Source organism: Coregonus lavaretus (assembly GCF_964263955.1).
Source record: "Coregonus lavaretus genome assembly, chromosome: 8".
Taxonomy (NCBI): domain Eukaryota; kingdom Metazoa; phylum Chordata; class Actinopteri; order Salmoniformes; family Salmonidae; genus Coregonus; species Coregonus lavaretus.
The window spans coordinates 35,404,409-35,423,862 of NC_139995.1; the positions used below are offsets into that span (position 1 = coordinate 35,404,409).

Sequence of the window (19,454 nt, forward strand, 5' to 3'; positions counted from 1 at the left end):
GAAAATGCATTTTCCATTAACATCTAGGGCATTTCTGGAATATAAAATGTACAAACGCCTGTTTTAGTAGATTGGAGCAGCTTTATTAGTCTTTGCAGCACTGATACACTGGGAGGGATGCTTAGTACAGAAACACATTTGGCCCATAAACCTGTTCAACAAATGCCACTTAGCTACTGTGTTCATGTGTGAATTTACAAAAATACATTAAGCTATAATATATTAACGACTCAGGACAGTTATTCCGTGTTGTATGTGTGGGTGCACGTTTCACTTGGGGAATGAAAGAGTCAATCCCTCTTCAGGTTCATATCCATATTGGTCCTAAAACCCCACTTCTCTCCTTACATTCTCCAGGTGGTCCACTGGGTGTGTCTAGCTTGTGTAGTAAGATAAAAAGGATCCACAACAGGAACATGGCCTGAAATGCACTGAATGACAATGTACACCAAAATGGAGTCAGGGTTACCATTCCTCACAGTACCGTCCTTCCATGTCATTAACTGCATTTCAACCATTTGTCACTTCCTCCTCATCCTCCTGGAAGTAAGGATGTTCTAGAGCATTCAGGGCAGAGATTCTTCTTAGAGGGTCAAAAGTTAGCATTTTCTGTGGGAACAAACAGAACAGTTGAGTTTACAAATGTGAATCAAGGAAGAATTACAAGTAGGGTTTGTCCTATCTTGTATACCGCCATAACTTTATTTCATTAATCATAGCTTTTACAAGCATTGGTCTGGATAAAAAGAATACACTTGGCCAGGATTCACACTAACCCAAGTGTATCCTGGACTGGTTTATACAATTCTACCATTTTGTTTTCACCAAACTGAAAACCCCCCCACAGCTGGTTAGAAAACCAAGAAGTCTCACCAGCAGCAACTCTGTCCCCTGTTTATTGATCTCAGGAGCGTAGTCTGTGATTGGGCGGGGGCTGATTGGACTGAAGTTGTGTCGTGAGAGGGTGATGTCAACAGGCCACTCCTCCTCAGGTGGCAGGCCAATCACACTGTGGAATGGCAAACAGGAAGGAGCAAACCAGCCAGTCAGACAAGCGTTTCAGAAAGAATTGACAGAAGAAAGACTGATCCAAAGTGACAAGAGGGGGCTGCATCCCAAATGGCACCGGTCAAAAGTAGTGCACTATATAGGGTGCAATTTGGGATACACCCAAGGATATTCCTGCCAATACTCACTTGAATATCTTTCCCAGTTGGTCCACTTCAGAGTCTCCACAGAACAATGGTCTACATGAGAGTTTGGATTTGGGTTAATGTGCTGTTGGCCAACTTCCCCAACTGTGAAACAAGCAGTAAAGTCTGTCTCTCCGCCCCCAAATGGCCCCATTTTATTGTTCCGACCTATGGCCATGTCTGTGGGAGATTACAGGGGCCTGGGCTGACCCTCTCCTGTGTACACTGGTGTGGCCTGGTCATTAGTGTGGAGCCATAATGATAAGAGAAGAATCCCTGAGTCACAGTTAATCTGAGTGCCACAACAGTAGTCTACTATGCTGCCATTTGACCGCATGGTGGCAGCATAATCAAAGAAATGAGCGCTCGGTCACACTACAGCCAGAAACAAATTGAGTTTGTCTTGCTCCATATTACCAATTTCCTGCAATTCTACACATTTTTGCTAGCATATGCTATCTGGGGGCCCCCTGGAGGTCGGGGCATGTGCCCGTTCGGTAATCTGGCTGTGAGTGTTAACTTTGCTGGGTGGAATATTATCTATTAATCCAATGGGAATCTTGTAAGAATATCAGATTAACGTGTATATAGCTACTCACGTATACACTGAGTGTACAAAACACTAAAGAACAACTGCTCTTTCCATGACAGACTGACCAGGTGAAAGCTACGATCCCTTATTGATGTAACTTGTTAAATCTACTTCAATCAGTGTAGATAAAGGGGAGGAGACAGGTTAAACAATTGAGATATGGATTGTGCATGTTTGCAATTCATCGGGTGATACAGGTATGTCCCAGTGTGTCAAATAAGCCTTCACAAGTCCTGACCACTCACTTGCGTCGGAACATCTCAGCAAAGATGCAGCCCGTGCTCCAGATGTCCACAGGCGTGGCGTAGGTGGACTGGAGCAAGACCTCAGGAGGCCTGTACCACAGAGTCACCACCTGAGAGTCATGGAGGAGAGAGACATCAATGGAGGGGCAGTTGGGAGTAGTATGAATGCGTGTTAATTTTAATGCAGGAAAACTGAAATCAGTCTTACCTCATTCCTACCAGCATGTCACCTGCGCAATTAGAGGCAAAAAAAACTCTAGATCACCTTTACTCCACACACAGAGGCTCATACAAAGCTCCACAGACAGATACAAAGCTCTCCCTCACCATCCATTTGGCAAATCTGATCATAACTCTATCCTCTTGATTCCTGCTTACAAGCAAAAACTCAAACAGGAAGTACCAGTGACGCGCTCAATACGGAAGTGGTCCGATGAAACGGATGATAAGCTACAGGACTGTTTTGCTAGCAAAGACTGGAATTTGTTCAGGGATTCATCCGATGGCATTGAGGAGTTTACCACATCAGTCGCCGGCTTCATTAATACGTGCATCGGCGACGTTGTCCACACATTGCCCGTACATACAGTTGAAGTCGGAAGTTTACATACACTTAGGTTGGAGTCATTAAAACTCGTTTTTCAACCACTCCACAAATTTCTTGTTAACAAACTATAGTTTTGGCAAGTCGGTTAGGATATCTACTTTGTGCATGACACAAGTAATTTTTCCAACAATTGTTTACAGACAGATTATTTCACTTATAATTCACTATCACAATTCCAGTGGGTCAGAAGTTTACATACACTAAGTTGACTGTGCCTTTAAATAGCTTGGAAAATTCTAGAAAACGATGTCATGGCATTAGAAGCTTCTGATAGGCTAATTGACATCATTTGAGTCAATTGGAGGTGTACCTGTGGATGTATTTCAAGACCTACCTTCAAACTCAGTGCCTCTTTGCTTGACATCATGGGAAAATCAAAAGAAATCAGCCAAGACCTCATTAAAAAAATGGTAGACCTCCACAAGTCTGGTTCATCCTTGGGAGCAATTGCCAAACGCCTGAAGGTACCACGTTCATCTGTACAAACAATAGTACGCAAGTATACACACCATGGGACCACGCAGCCGTCATACTGCTCAGGAAGGAGACGTGTTCTGTCTCCTAGAGATGAACGTACTTTGGTGCGAAAAGTGCAAATCAATCCCAGAACAACAGCAAAGGACCTTGTGAAGATGCTGGAGGAAACAGGTACAAAAGTATCTTTATCCACAGTAAAACGAGTCCTATATCGACATAACCTGAAAGGCCGCTCAGCAAGGAAGAAGCGACTTCTCCAAAACTGCCATATAAAAGCCAGACTACGGTTTGCAACTGCACATGGGGACAAAGACCGTACTTTTTTGAGAAATGTCCTCTGGTCTGATGAAACAAAAATAGAACTGTTTGGCTACATTGACCATCGTTATGTTTGGAGGAAAAAGGGGAATGCTTGCAAGCCGAAGAACACCATCCCAACAAAGAAGCACGGGGGTGGCAGCATCATGCTGTGGGGGTGCTTTGCTGCAGGAGGGACTGGTGCACTTCACAAAATAGATGGCATCATGAGGAAGGAAAATTGTGGATATATTGAAGCAACATCTCAAGACATCAGTCAGGAAGTTTAAAGCTTGTTTGCAAATGGGTCTTCCAAATGGACAATGACCCCAAGCATACTTCCAAAGTTGTGGCAAAATGGCTTAAGGACAACAAAGTCAAGGTATTGGAGTGGCCATCACAAAGCCCTGACCTCAATCCTATAGAACATTTGTGGGCAGAACTGAAAAGGCGTGTGCGAGCAAGGAGACCTACAAACCTGACTCAGTTACACCAGCTCTGTCAGGAGGAATGGGCCAAAATTCACCCAATTTATTGTGGGAAGCTTGTGGAAGGCTACCAAGTTAAACAATTTAAAGGCAATGCTACCAAATACTAATTGAGTGTATGTAAACTTCTGACCCACTGGGAATGTGATGAAAGAAATAAAAGCTGAAATAAATCATTCTCTCTACTATTATTCTGACATATCACATTCTTAAAATAAAGTGGTCATCTAACTGACCTAAGACCAGGGAATTTTTACTAGGATTAAATGTCAGGAATTGTGAAAAACAGAGTTTAAATGTATTTGGCTAAGGTGTATGTAAACTTCCGACGTCAACTGTACATGTCCCAGCCAAAAGCCATGGATTACAGGTAATATCCACACAGAGCTAAAGGCTAGAGCTGCTGCTTTCAAGGAGCGGAGCACTAATCCGGACGCCTACTGTATAAGAAATCCCACTACGCCCTCCGACAAACCATCAAAACAGGCAACATGTCAAATACAAGACCAAGATCGAATCCTACTACACCGGCTCTAACGCTCATTGGATGTGGCAGGGCTTGCCAACTATCACGAATTACAAAGCCGCAAGCTTCCTAGTGACACGAACTCGCCTTCTATGCTCGCTTCGAGGCAAGCAACACTGAACCATGCTGAGAGCACCAGCTGTTCCGGACGACTGTGTGATCTCGCTCTCCTTAGCCGATGTGAGTAAGACCTTTTAAACAGGTTAACATTCACAAGGCTGATTACCAGGTAGCGTACTCAGAGCATACGCTGACCAGCTGGAAAGTGTCTTCACGGACATTTCCAACCTCTCCTTGACCCAGTCTGTAATTCCTACATGTGTCAATCAGACCACCACAGTCCCTGTGCCCAAGAATGCCAAGGTAACCTGTCTAAATCGCTCTGGATAAGAGCGTCTGCTAAATGACGTAAAATGTAAATGTAAATGACCATCGCCATGTAGCACTCACATCTGTAGCCATGAAATGCTTTGAAAGGCTGGTCATGGCTCACATCAACACTATCATCCCAGACACCCTGGACCCACTCCAATTCGCATACCGCCTGGCAAACCACAAACCAGTTCCACAGGTGATGCAATCTCTATTGCACTCCGCACTGCCCTTACCCACTTGGACAAAAGGAATACCTACGTGTGAGGGGAAAAAAGTATTTGATCCCCTGCTGATTTTGTACGTTTGCCTACTTACAAAGAAATGATCAGTCTATAATTTTAATGGTAGGTTTATTTGAACAGTGCGAGACAGAATAACAACAAAAAAATCCAGAAAAACGCATGTCAAAAATGTTATAAATTGATTTGCATTTTAATGAGGGAAATAAGTATTTGACCCCCTCTCAATCAGAAAGATTTCTGGTTCCCAGGTGTCTTTTATACAGGTAACGAGCTGAGATTAGGAGCACACTTTTAAAGGGAGTGCTCCTAATCTCAGCTTGTTACCTGTATAAAAGACACCTGTCCACAGAAGCAATCAATCAGATTCCAAACTCTCCACCATGGCCAAGACCAAAGAGCTCTCCAAGGATGTCAGGGACAAGATTGTAGACCTACACAAGGCTGGAATGGGCTACAAGACCATCGCCAAGCAGCTTGGTGAGAAGGTGACAACAGTTGGTGCGATTATTCGCAAATTGAAGAAACACAAAAGAACTGTCAATCTCCCTCGGCCTGGGGATCCATGCAAGATCTCACCTCGTGGAGTTGCAATGATCGTGAGGAATCAGCCCAGAACTACACGGGAGGATCTTGTCAATGATCTCAAGGCAGCTGTGACCATAGTCATCAAGAAAACAATTGGTAACACACTACGCCGTGAAGGACTGAAATCCTGCAGCGCCTGCAAGGTCCCCCTGCTCAAGAAAGCACATACAGGCCCGTCTGAAGTTTGCCAATGAACATCTGAATGATTCAGAGGAGAACTGGGTGAAAGTGTTGTGGTCAGATGAGACCAAAATCGAGCTCTTTGGCATCAACTCAACTTGCCGTGTTTGGAGGAGGAGGAATGCTGCCTATGACCCCAAGAACACCATCCCCACCGTCAAACATGGAGGTGGAAACATTATGCTTTGGGGATGTTTTTTTGCTAAGGGGACAGGACAACTTCACTGCATCAAAGGGACGATGGACAGGGCCATGTACCGTCAAATCTTGGGTGAGAACCTCCTTCCCTCAACCAGGGCATTGAAAATGGGTTGTGGATGGGTATTCCAGCATGACAATGACCCAAAACACACGGCAAGGCAACAAAGGAGTGGCTCAAGAAGAAGCACATTAAGGTCCTGGAGTGGCCTAGCCAGTCTCCAGACCTTAATCCCATAGAAAATCTGTGGAGGGAGCTGACGGTTCGAGTTGCCAAACGTCAGCCTCGAAACCTTAATGACTTGGAGAAGATCTGCAAAGAGGAATGGGACAAAATCCCTCCTGAGATGTGTGCAAACCTGGTGGCCAACTACAAGAAACATCTGACCTCTGTGATTGCCAACAAGGGTTTTGCCACCAAGTACTAAGTCATGTTTTGCAGAGGGGTCAAATACTTATTTCCCTCATTAAAATGCAAATCAATTTATAACATTTTTGACATGTGTTTTTCTGGATTTTGTTGTTGTTATTCTGTCTCTCACTGTTTAAATAAACCTACCATTAAAATTATAGACTGATCATGTCATTGTCAGTGGGAAAACGTACAAAATCAGCAGGGGATCAAATACTTTTTTCCCTCACTGTATGTAAGAATGTTGTTCATTGACTACAGCTCAGCGTTCAACACCATAGTGCCCTCCAAGCTCATCACTAAACTAAGGACCCTGGGATTAAACACCTCCCTCTGCAACTGGATCCTGGACTTCCTGATGGGCCGCCCCAGGTGGTGAGGGTAGGCAACACATCCGGCACGCTCACCCTCAACACGGGGTCCCCTCAGGGGTGCGTGCTTAGTCCCCACCTGTACTCCCTGTTCACCCACGACTGCGTGGCTGCGCACGACTCCAACACCATCATTAAGTTTGCCGACGACACAACAGTGGTAGGCCTGATCACCACCAACGATGAGACAGCCTACAGGGAGGAGGTCAGATACCTGGCAGTGTGGTGCCAGGACAACAACCTGTCCCTCAACATCAGCAAGAAAAAGGATCTGATCATGGACTACAGGAAACGGAGGGCCGAGCACACCCCCATTCACATCGACGGGGCTGTAGTGGAGTGGGTCGAGAGCTTCAAGTTCCTCTGTGTCCACATCAGTAAGGACCTATCATGGTCCAAACACACCAACAGTCGTTAAGAGGGCACGACAACACCTCTTCCCCCTCAGGAGGCTGAAAATATTTGACATGGGCCCTCAGATCCTCAAGAAGTTTGGAGAGTATCTTGACTGGCTGCATCACCGCTTGTTATGGCAACTGCTTGGCATCTGACCGCAAGGCGCTACAGAGGGTAGTGCGTATGGCCCAGTACATCACTGGGGCCGAGCTCCCTGCCATCCAGGACCTCTATACCAGGTGGTGTCAGAGGAAAGCCCTAAAAATTGTCAAAGACTCCAGCCACCCAAGTCATAGACTGTTCTCTCTGCTACTGGTCCTCTGTAGCTCAGCTGGTAGAGCACGGTGCTTGTAACGCCAAGGTAGTGGGTTCGATCCCCGGGACCACCCATACACAAAAAAAAAATGTATGCACGCATGACTGTAAGTCGCTTTGGATAAAAGCGTCTGCTAAATGGCATATTATTATTATTTATTATTACTGCACAGCAAGCGGTACCGGAGCGCCAAGTCTGGGACCAAAAGGCTCCTGAACAGCTTCTACCCCCAAACCATTCGACTGCTGAACAGTTAAGCAAAATGGCTACCCGGACTACTTGCACTGTTTTATTTGCACTGACTCTACCCACACTACAATGACACTCCAATACACACGCATATTGATGCCACACAATCACAGACATACTGCTGCTACACTGTTTGTCTATCCTGATTGCATAGTCACTTTTATCCCTACCTACATGTACATATTACCTCAACTACCTCGTACCCCTGCACATTGACTCGGCACCGGTACTCCTTGTATATAGCCCCGTTATTGTTGTTTTATTGTGCTACTAGTTCCTTTCATTTTTTGCACCAAAAAAATTACTGTCTAACTCTGCATTGTTGGGAAAAGGCTCGTAAGTAAGCATTTCACGGTAAAGTCTACATCTGTTGTATTCGGCATGTGACAAATGCATTTGATTTGATATGAGTAAGATGAGAGAGAAGTATGAATGCGTATGAATATTTACGCCAAGTGTAAAGCATAAGTAAGCATTATGGTGAATGCACATAGAGACCCTTTCAATCCTCAACCATAGTGTGTGTGTGTCTTCCTACCACAGGAGTGAGGGCCATGTGGCAGCTGTAAATCCTTGCCAGTCCAAAGTCGGCTAGCTTCACCTGACCACGGCTGGTGACAAGGATGTTCTCTGGCTTCAGGTCCCGGTGCACCACGCGGTTCGAGTGGAGGAATGCCAGGCCGTGCAGCAACTGACGCATCAGGTCCTAACACACACAGGGGGACACATTTAACCTGTGCACCATGCTCGGTCCACTCAACCGTCTTCCAACACATCCAGCCAGGTAGAAAGAGAGGGCAACCTATACTGACTGTACAGCTGGTCCTGTGTGCATACATTCCTGGTTAGGGCGGTGGGGGTCATGACATTTTGTCAGCTGGTGATTGTCAAGCAAATAACTGCCGGTCTCACGGTAACTGACAGTTAATTAACAAACACTTTTAGCATCTCCTGGCTTCCACGCATAGCCTACCAGCCACTGATGCAGACCTTTGGAACATCTACATTTAAAAAAAGTCTAATAATCCATGTAATATAGCCTACACCATCACAATCAATCCATTATTTATTTTAGACAGGTCTAAAGAAACATGATATAAAGAAAATGTTTTCTATTTCAGAAGAACAGAATAGCATACTCTGAGTTGTCCTTGTGTTAGGCCCTGATCTGGCTATGCCATATGGCTGTGGGCGACTCTAGTTCATTTAGCAGACAAGATTTGCTTAGAATTCTGTGGCATTATTTTATAGTATGAAGAATACAATTGAACATTGCTGAATAAGAAAACATCCTTTCTTTCTCCAAACGATTTTGGAGGGAGTGTGCACATGAAGCTATTCTGTGTTGAGCAGTTAAAAAAGAAACAGGTCCCCCTATATGGTTTATTTATGCAACTTTAGTTGTGATACAAACGTTGGGCTATATGTTTTGATTTTTAATACATTCTAAGGCTGCATGATGCGACTAATGATGATTTGAAAAAAGTAATGAAAGGCATGAGCTCTGCTTTGTTTCTTGCACAGGCTGCACACACTTCATCAGTCTCTCATTCACAATTTGGCAAGCACTTGATAATGCCTCGAATTTCCTGGCAGCATCCCCCTAGTGTGGCCGTAATGCCACCTCAAAAAAAATCCATGCCTTTTGCGACCAGTGGCCGTTGTGCCCTTGGGCTGAATATAATAATTATAATTCCCTTCTCCCGGCTGCGTGTTCCGAAGCTCCTCTCACTCACATGGCTATCTCAGATATCGCAATTATAATTAGCCAATGCCCGTCACATGATCGGGTTCTTCTCACAGGCATCTATCTCAGCTCTGAAGTAGGTTACAAGTGAAGACAGACATCAGGGATGCAACTGCGCGCTTCCTTCATATCGAATTCCGAGGCGCATATTTAAGAACTGTCCACATTTACTTTTCTTCAGCCAACAAGATGAGTAGGCCTAACGAACAGCAAAAGCACTAGCCTATGTCAATCTACTATCCCCCATAGTACAAAAGTTTACCTATTCTATTAGTCAACTTGTCCTTCTGTGCAAGAAATAAATATTCCAAACATAGTCTGGGACAGTTGTGGGATGCGATATATCCCAAATTAATACAACTACTTGCATTAAAAAAAACACGTTTCAAAGCAACAGATCAGAACGTTCATCTTAAAATGTTGATAAACTATTAGGCTATTTCTTCACATAAGCGCAACAATGTGCACACGGCAGTAGGCTATAAGCGCGAATGTTCCAAAATACAATCAATTAGCTGGAAAACACCATTCTCAAAAGTGACCACAAATGCGATTATGCATGTAATGCTTTATTATAAAAGGTGCATTTTGATGGTGAAAATGATCTTCCCGAAACTTGAAACTCACGCGCTGCCTATGTATGCCAGTTAGACTACACCGGTTGTAAAGCGGATTAATGTGCTTCATTTTAAGAAGTTATTTGGCCACTTTAGTTGTGATACAAACCTTATCAAAACATATAGGTCTATGGACTAGGCTACATGAGGTGTGGTACTATGATTTGAGAAAGTCGCAAAAAAAAGGAATGCGTTTCTTGCCTTACTGCACACAAGCTGGGCATCATTCACAAGTGATAGGCTAATATTGTCACCCATCAGACTATTGTTGATTAAATCTTGTCTTTACATATACTAAATAATATGTGTGAAATTAGTTTTGATTTAGAATGGCAATTATCATGCACCCGTCTCGGAACAGGGGCAGGGGGGAAATAATACATTAAATTTAAGCACTTAAATAGCAAATGGAGGACACTTTTGCCGTGGTTCATTTTCATGCCAGCCAGGTAGGCTATACTCCTGTTTTAAAGCGAAGCAATGTGCTTAATATTAGTAAAGTTGAGAAATATATAATAGGCCTAGCCTATAGAAAGCTGATGGGATCCTCCTCTTTTGAATAAAGGCCATCAAAACTCTGTTTTCTCACGCAATTACATAGCCTATAGAAACGTTGCACAACTTGAGTTCATGGGCTCTCATGAAGTGTTTGATTTGATTTTCAATAACATTTGCATTGACGTCAGAGTGATTAGAGGGACAATAGAGTGCTGAGTACCAGGCAGTTAGCAAGTTTGGTAGGCTACTAATGACCATCAGCAGTATCAGAGCTTGGAGAAGCATAGTTACCGTGACTAAACGGTCACATGGAATTTGACTGCGGTCATGACTCTTGACTGCCGGTGTGGCGGTAATACGGTCACCGTAACAGCCCTAGGCCTGGTTCCATTTCAGTCCCTGGCCCCTAGTCTCTACCACTTCGGTAGATCTGAAAGAACTCCATAGTAAAAGCAATGTGGCGGAAGTTCTACTTCAACTATTGGAGGGCAAGTATTGCTATCCAAACCCTTCAGATCACCAAACACTGCAGGTGTGTGGAGGCAAAGAGCAGGGACAGTCTTGGTCAACTGACAACAGCCAAAGTAAGTGGAAGATCGTGTATAGTTTTAGGTGGACTACCTCTAACATGATTTACATGACCTAATATGTTATACTATATATACAAAAGTATGTGGACACACCTTCAAAATAGTGGATTCCGCTATTTCAGCCACACCCGTTGCTGACCGGTGTATAAAATCGAACACGCCGCCATGCAATCTCAATAGACAAACATTGGCAGTAGAATGGCCTTACTGAAGAGCTCAGTGACTTTCAACGTAGCATCATCATAGGATGCCACCTTTCCAACAAGTCAGTTTGTCAAATTTCTGCCCTGCTAGAGCTGCCCCGGTCAACTGTAAGTGCTGTTATTGTGAAGTGGAAACGTCTAGGAGCAACAACGGCTCAGCCGCGAAGTGGTAGGCCACACAAGCTCACAGAATGGGACCGGTGAGTGCAAAGCGCGTAAAAAAACATCTGTCCTCGGTTGCAACACTCACTACCGAGTTCCAAACTGCCTCTGGAAGCAACGTCAGCACAAGAACTGTTCATCAGGAGCTTCATAAAATGGGTTTCCATGGCCAAGCAGCCGCACAAAAGCCTAAGATCACCATGCGCAATGCCAAGCGTCGGCTGGAGTGGTGTATACCTCGCCGCCATTGGACTCTGGAGCAGTGGAAACGCATTCTTTGGAGTGATGAATCACGATCGGGCAGTCCGACGGACGAATCTGGGTTTGGCAGATGCCAGGAGAACGCTACCTGCCCGAATGCATAGTGCCAAATGTAAAGTTTGGTGGAGGAGGAATAATGGCCTGGGGCTGTTTTTTCATGGTTCAGGCTAGGCCCCTTAGTTCCAGTGATGGGAAATATTAACGCTACAGCATACAATGACATTCTAGACGATTCTGTGCTTCCAACTTTGTGGCAACAGTTTGGGGAAGGCCCTTTCCTGTTTCAGCATGACAATGCCCCCGTGCACAAAGCGAGGTCCATACAGAAATGGTTTGTCGAGATCAGTGTGGAAGAACTTGACTGGCCTGCACAGAGCCCTGACCTCAACCCCATCGAACACCTTTGAGATTAATTGGAACGCCGACTGCGAGCCAGGCCTAATTGCCCAACATCAGTGCCAGACCTCACTAAAGGTCTTGTGGCTGAATGGAAGCAAGTTCCCGCAGCAATGTTCCAACATCTAGTGGAAAGCCTTCCCAGAAGAGAGGAGGCTGTTATGCCCATGATTTTGGAATGAGATATTCGACGAGCAGGTGCCCACACACTTTTGGTCATGTAGTGTATTTAACATGGTTAACGGGGAACTCAGGGGGCTTCTTACTAGGATGCGGCTGGGGGGCAGTCCTGGGGTGGGAGCCTTCTCTAGGTAGGTCTTAAGGTCCTGGTCCACGTGCTCAAACACCAGGGTGATTTTAGTCTCCTGATCCGTCCTCAGGGTGGCACACACGTCCATGAGCCTGATGTACACACAAACACAGAACACACACACATGTCCATGAGCCTGATGTACACACAAACACAGAACACACACACATCCATGAGCCAGTGTACACATACAGAGTGTTTGAGTGATATGCACACATCCCCAACTTTCACACTAATGCTGGGCCGTCCACAACAGTCAAGAGAGAAAGCCCATTGTATGTGCTGCTCTCAAGTGCTTTAATTTAACCTGCACTACAGTTCAGGTAATATTTCAGCTGCCATGCCTTCTCAGAGATTAGTCATTATTGTGGAGCAGGTTAAATCCAAGCACCTGACAGCAGCACACATACCATGTTTGGGATCGCTCTTAATACACAGTCAAACAGAAGACCAGAATGACCATAATCTGAATGAGAGGCATGCCATGGTGAGTCAGTCGCTAGCTAATAACCTTTATAGAATCTGCTTATCAAAGACATACCAGTCAGTCTTTAAGCATTACACAGTTCTGTGGCTATGTGGGAAATACAGGTGATCAGGTCAAAACTGTCTCAGGCTACAAGTCACAACAAAACCAACACTGAATGTGTGATTGAGAGCGTTTGTGACTGTGTTAATGTGTTTGTGCATGTTTATGCAGTTCAAAGGCGCCATTGGTGGAGAGGAACAATTTACGTGTATGGGTATGTTGATTACTTTATGGCATTCATTCCCTTTTTTTAAATATTTTTGTACTTTTTTACCCCTTTTTCTCCCCAATTTAATGATATCCAATTGGTAGTTACAGTCTTGTCCCATCGCGGCAACTCCCGTACGGACTCGGGAGAGGCGAAGGTCGAGAGCCATGCGTCCTCCGAAACACAACACTGCCAAGCCGCACTGCTTCTTGACACACTGCTCGCTTAAACCGGAAGCCAGCCGCACCAATGTGTCGGAGGAAACACCGTACAGCTGGCAACCGCCACAAGGAGTCGCTAGAGCGTAATGGGAAAAGGACATGCCCATCTTTACCTTTCAAATGGGGTTGAGGCTTATAGTTAGATCTACACAAAACCTGCATGGAATGTGAACTAATCTGAACACTAGACCTCTTTCCTGGCCTGAGAACATTTGACAATCTTTGATTTTGGCGTGAACTATCACTTTAAATAAAGGTTAAATGAATAAATGTGTTCTAACTTGACCACGTTGGGATGGTCAAACTGCTCCAGTCTCTTCAGCAGGGCCACCTCTCTGACTGTGGAGATGGGGAGGCCATCTTGGTCCGTCTGGACGCGAACGCTCTTCAGAGCTACAAACTGGCCGCTCTCCAGGTCCCGAGCTTTGTACACCGTCCCGTACGCACCGCCTCCGATCTCTGCCACCGGCTCGTACTGGACCTCACTGCCCTGGGCCATGGCCATGGCCTGGCTGGCAGACAGGCAGGCAGGCAGGCAGGCGGACAGACAGACAGACAGAGAAAAATAGGTATAGCATGACTACAATGTCCTTCTACAGTAAGACACTGTCCCCTCCCTGCCACGTGCTCTCCAAAATGGAGGTACACCTGATTACCTCGTCTGCCCCCTCCCACAACCTTTCACCTTCTAGAGCACTGGACCTCATTAGCTGGGGTAACCTCTGCATTCCAGAGTGGAAGAGGCTGTCAGAAAGATTGTGTGTGTGTGTGTTAGTGATGCGCGGGTTGACTCATAACTCGCGGACGGGTTTAGGGTCATTAAATATTGTGTGGCTGAAGGGCAGGTGGGTGGCGGGTTGAATAAAGAGAAACAATACCTTAAATCCACAAATGTATAATTATGGTGCAATTCATATAGGCTACATTGAGGTTTTTCTTTCATTATTTTAGGCTATATGGTATTAGTGCATAAGCCTAAACTTCAGGGCTTAAATGTAAACTCGCCAAATTCGCCAGATATTTGCGCCTTCAAACCTAAATAGCTTTCAAACCACTTGAGCCACAGACTCTAAATAAGTGTCATGATGTTGGAAAAATTGCGCGTCTTATTTTAACGATTTGGACATTAATTCGCTTTCCAAAGCTAATAAACATGTGGAAATGTGAGCAGCATTCCATATTCCTAGTTGAATTAGTTAGTACCAACTTTTTTTACATTCGAATTTCAATAGCTCCTTGGTCATGTGACCTACTGACCTGAACCAAGGTTCAGAATGTCCACTGACTACCCTTCTATATTGCACACTCTTTTGTTTGTCCCTTTTAATCTCAGGTGATTTCACATGAATTTAAGGCTACTCAGTGGATGTTCTGAAAGTAGTTTGAGGGTTGTAGGTCATGACTAAGGAGCTATTTGAATTTGAAACTTAAAAATTATCGTAAAATCTCATGAGATGCAAATGGTCAAACAAAAGGGTGTGCAATGTATAGGCCCACTGAGTGTACATTATGAACCTTGTATGAGGTGTGTGGGTCACATGACCCAAGGCGCTATTGAATTTCTAAAATTCAAATAAACAATTTAAAAAAGTGTGCGCAATATGCGTCTCTGCCATCGGGTTAGCTAGAACCAGTTTTGACAGATTTAGGAGTAATGGTTAAAGAGCTATTGAAATTTAGATTTGTTACTATGTTGACGGTCCCTAACTGCTGTTGGTGGACGTAAGGAAAACTACAGGCGAATATCTAACCTGAACCTGAATCTGCAGAAGATGTTATTGTAAATCCACGGAGGCAAAAAGGTCATTGTCGAAGTTTAACTGAATAAGACAAAAGTAAAGTCTGGAAAAGATTTGGTGAACTGGTAAAAGAGGAGGATAGCAGTGCTGGCTATGTTATGTGTGATGATTGTGAGGTGCTATAAAAAATTGACAGTCACAAGACAGGACTTCAAATAGGCCTATGGCATGTCAAGGGAACTGTAGCCTACTGTTTAGATGGGTTAAATGGAAACTGGAATCTGGACACTGACTGTAGGTCTATAACCTCTCACATAGCATTAATAATAACTCCTGCAGAATTAAGCATTTCTTGCAGTAAAAGTATACACCAAATGTAGGCAAAAGTTGGACTTGGGAACAGGTGTGGAGAAATATGATTTATTTATTTCTGCATCTTCAGAGAATGCAATGCTCAGTTAGATACCATATGTAGAGGTGCTGTCTTCATCATAAAAGCCTCATAAAAGCTGATAGTATTATCAGAAACAGGTTGTGTCGTTTTCACAGTTTTCCCTTACAACCGGTCAAACTGATGTCACTTAGACATTTTGCACAGAAAATCCTTCCCGTTTTTTTTGCGTTATTGTATTTTATCCCCAGTCCCTAAATGTATTTGCTCCGCGAAAGATGACAGCGAGAAGTTTACCGACGTCAACTAGATTGAAGCATTCTATCGATCTATTACATTATTCTGTTGAGCAAGGGTTTATTTAGTCTTCTATGGCAACATATAGCCTAATGACAAAAGAGAAGCTGTATCTAAATATAGACAAGTTGCACACCCTGTCAAAAAATCGTTCTGCCGAATTTGACTGTAGCCTACAGTGCATTTTCTATATTTGCGGGTGCGGGTTGGGTGCAGGCTCAGATTTTCACTTGATCACATAGTCGGGCGGTTGCGGATGGGTGAACAAACAGCTGACCCACGCACCACTAGTGTGTGTGACTGGGTTTGGAATCTGACCTGATATCCAACGAGACAAGAGTTCAGTCAACAAGACATTACTGTCCTCAACCACACAGCACAGGCTCCCTGCTGACATAAGTGGGTGAGGGTGAGCGAAAAAGACATGACTCGGAGACAGACATGAGACTGAATAATGCCACCACCATGACGTTTGGTATTCCATACTGCCTGCAGAACTAAACTAACTTGTGATCAATCAGTCGGCATACTGTGCATTGCCTGGTATGCACAAAGTATGTAAACAATAAAGGGAGTATGCTAAATGCAGGAAGAGTAAGTCACCTTATAACTACTGTATGACTACCAATATGTGGGTGGGTAATAATTTGGGTGTATGCTATTGTTTAACTTCTGTTGCAAACAAAGGTAGTTCCATTGAGTGTAATAAAACGGAGGCCAGTTTCCCAGACAGAGATTAAGCCTGGTCCTAGACTAAAAAGCTATTTCAATAGAGATTCTCCATAGAGAATGAATAAGGATGACTAGGCTGGGAAAGCAGCCCTACATGTTTTTACCAAGTTGCCATCCTTAGCTACCCATACAGCCCCGTGTAACTCAGTTGGTAGAGCATGGCGCTTGCAACGCCAGGGTTGTGGGTTCGATTCCCACGGGGGGCCAGTATGATTTTTATTTTATTTTTTTAATGTATGCACTCACTAACTGTAAGTCGCTCTGGATAAGAGCGTCTGCTAAATGACTAAAATGTAAAATAGGTGTAGCTAAACGTGGTATCCTGGTTCACGGGTGTATATTATCAACAATAGGCCAGGAAGGGGCATTTAACACATTTGTATTTTTTCTATATTTAATGGTCCAAACAATGGTACATTAAAGACATCTGAAATATTTCCTAATGTGGCTCTATATTCTACCCAAGAAAACAAAAGGTTGGCCGACTTTCATTGTTAATTTACCTACGTCCATATACAATGGTAATATACAGCATTTAATATGTAGTTGTCCTAGTATTTTATCATCAAAATAAACTTATAAGCAAGCAAAATGAGGTAACGCTACCAAAATATTGGACAGAGCTTGTGGCATAAGGCAGGAAAACGAAAGCCCCCACTTGAAAGGTGGTGATTCTTCCATTACTCTCTTCTTTGTTAATTAAGTCAGACAACACAATACATCTTAAACGCAGTTTAAGACGTGGGAAAAGTCGTGGAAGTTAAAACATGGTTCCACACTTCTCTTTGGCATGGAAAACATTTGTGGAGGCAATAGGAAATCCACGCACCAAGTTGTGTAGAACTTGTGTGGTCAGGCCTATGATCTGACACTAGTGCCCCCAAACTAGCACGAATACATTGCAACTAGCGACATCTGGTTTTTAAAAGTATTTTCCGAGATGATGTGAACAGTATTTGAACTAAATTGGATCTAATAGGCTACTTACCACGTTTCTTGACGTTTTCTTTAACGTTAACAGGCTATACTGCTACATTTTGTGCATGAACGAAATCATGTTTTTCACTTGGTTCTTTAGTATCAAACCACATTCGAGGTAGGTCGCACATAGATTTTACACTAAACTTGCGAATGTCTTCGATCAAATCCTTCGATTTAACTTCGGCCTTACTTCACTTTTCTAAACACTAGCAAATCACTTGATAGTGGAGGCGCTTCCTGTCGCCATACAAGGCGGAGCCAAAAATCTATTCAACCCCCCCCCCAAAAAAATATTTTTATTTTTTTATTTAACCAGGTAAACCAGTTGAGAACAAGTTCTCATTTACAACTGCGACCTGGCCAAGATAAAGCAAAGCAGTGCAATAAATAAAAAAAACACAAAGTTACATATGGGGTAAACAAAACGTAAAGTCAAAAATACAACAGAAAATATACAGTGTGTGCAAATGTAGCAAGTTATGGAGGTAAGGCAATAAATAGGCCATAGTGCAAAATAATTACAATTTAGTATTAACACTGGAATGATAGATGTGCAAATAAGCTTTGCAACATGTAGCCATCCACTAACTAATACAGTACGTTCTGTAGTATGATACATCTGCCAATTAGCCAACATGTTCAAGTGTTTGTAAACGTTATCAGTGAGTGAACAATGCAGAGAGAGACAATGAGCAGTGAGTGAATCTTTTAAAAATACTGAATTCTATGATATGCTAATTATTGTCATTTTTTCCTAATGTAAAACATAACTTGGTTTATTTCCTCCATAGACAACTTATAATAGAAACATTGAAGAAGAGTTTATGACTCCTCAGGTCTGCCCCCAGCGCTCGCAGAGCTGCGTGGCGTGATGAATGAGGACCGCGCACCAAACCCCTCCCAGCTATTTATCGCGCTGCGATTGGCGGAGAACTGCTGTTGCTAGGCTCATCTACCAGTCTGGTTTGCTGTGAGAGCCCAAACCCCCCTACATTCCAAAGGAAGTATTCAGAATGAGTGGTTCAACTGAAATTATACTGTATATTCATTTGGTTAGTGCTATCCGTGATCTTGGGACGTCCATACCCTAACCTTAACCCCTATTCTTACCCTAACCCTATTTGTTTATTTTATTTGGATCCCCATTAGCTTTTGCAGAAGCATCAGCTACTCTTCCTGGGGTCCACAAAAAACACAAAACATGACAAGTAACAAAACACTGATAGACAAGGACAGTCACTCAAATTTAAAATACAATGATGTACAAACAATACAACAACAAAAAATAATACAAACAATACAACTAAAAAATTATGTGTGCGTTTGTGTATGTGTCCCCTCACAGTCCCCGCCGTTCCATGAGGTGTTGTTTAATCCGTTTTTTAAAGGTAATTTTGCTGTTTGCTTGAGTAATTGGAGATGGAAGGGAGTTCCATGCGATCATGGCTCTGTACAATACTGTGCGTTGCCGTGAATTTGTTTTGGACTTCGGGATTGTGAAGAGAGACCCCTGGTGGCATGTCTTGTGGGGTATGTATGGGTGTCTGAGCTGAAAGTTATTTGATTATGCAGACAATCTGGAATTTTCATCACAATAATACTTCTCATAAGAGCTAGAAGAGAAGCAGTTAATCTCTCGTCAACCTGACTGGCATGCATGTTGTTGATGTTAGTTCTGTATGTGCAGTTAAGGGCAAGGCGTGCTGCTCTGTTTTGAGCCAGCTGCAGCTTTGCTAGGTCTTTCTTTGCTGCACTAGACCATATTACCGGACAGTAATCAAGATGGGAGAAGACCAGAGCCTGAACAACTAGTACAGTTGATT

The 19,454-nt window shown here is 43.7% G+C and overlaps 1 protein-coding gene across 3 annotated transcripts; it reads right to left on the reverse strand.

Moving 5' to 3' along the window:
• Positions 1-65: 65 nt before the first annotated feature.
• Positions 66-17,911, reverse strand: LOC311133198 (cyclin-dependent kinase 4-like). Of its 3 annotated transcripts, none has more exons than XM_084166659.1 (8): positions 17,639-17,911; positions 13,773-14,003; positions 12,490-12,625; positions 8,288-8,455; positions 2,031-2,140; positions 1,197-1,247; positions 874-1,009; positions 66-609 (listed from the first exon to the last, which is right to left on the reverse strand). In XM_084166659.1, the coding sequence occupies exons 2-8, from the start codon at positions 13,994-13,996 to the stop codon at positions 511-513; spliced, it is 924 nt and encodes a 307-aa protein (XP_084022785.1). In that variant the 5' UTR covers positions 13,997-14,003; positions 17,639-17,911; the 3' UTR covers positions 66-510. The 3 variants fall into 3 exon arrangements, with proteins under 3 accessions (XP_084022785.1, XP_084022786.1, XP_084022787.1); XM_084166660.1 differs by having other exon boundaries at positions 13,773-13,999; positions 17,639-17,857; XM_084166661.1 differs by lacking the exon at positions 17,639-17,911 and adding an exon at positions 16,237-16,306 and having other exon boundaries at positions 13,773-13,999.
• Between the last annotated feature and the right edge of the window lie 1,543 nt (positions 17,912-19,454).

Coding starts and splice junctions, on each gene's coding strand:
- LOC311133198 (XM_084166659.1), bottom strand. CDS start 13,996: ATGGCCATGGCCCAGGGCAGTGAGGTCCAGTACGAGCCGGTGGCAGAG. Junction 8,456..12,489: donor TGCCCCCCAGCCGCATCCTA/GTAAGAAGCCCC, acceptor TGTGTGTGTTAG/GACCTGATGCGTCAGTTGCT. Junction 1,010..1,196: donor CAACTGGGAAAGATATTCAA/GTGAGTATTGGC, acceptor GCCATTCCACAG/TGTGATTGGCCTGCCACCTG.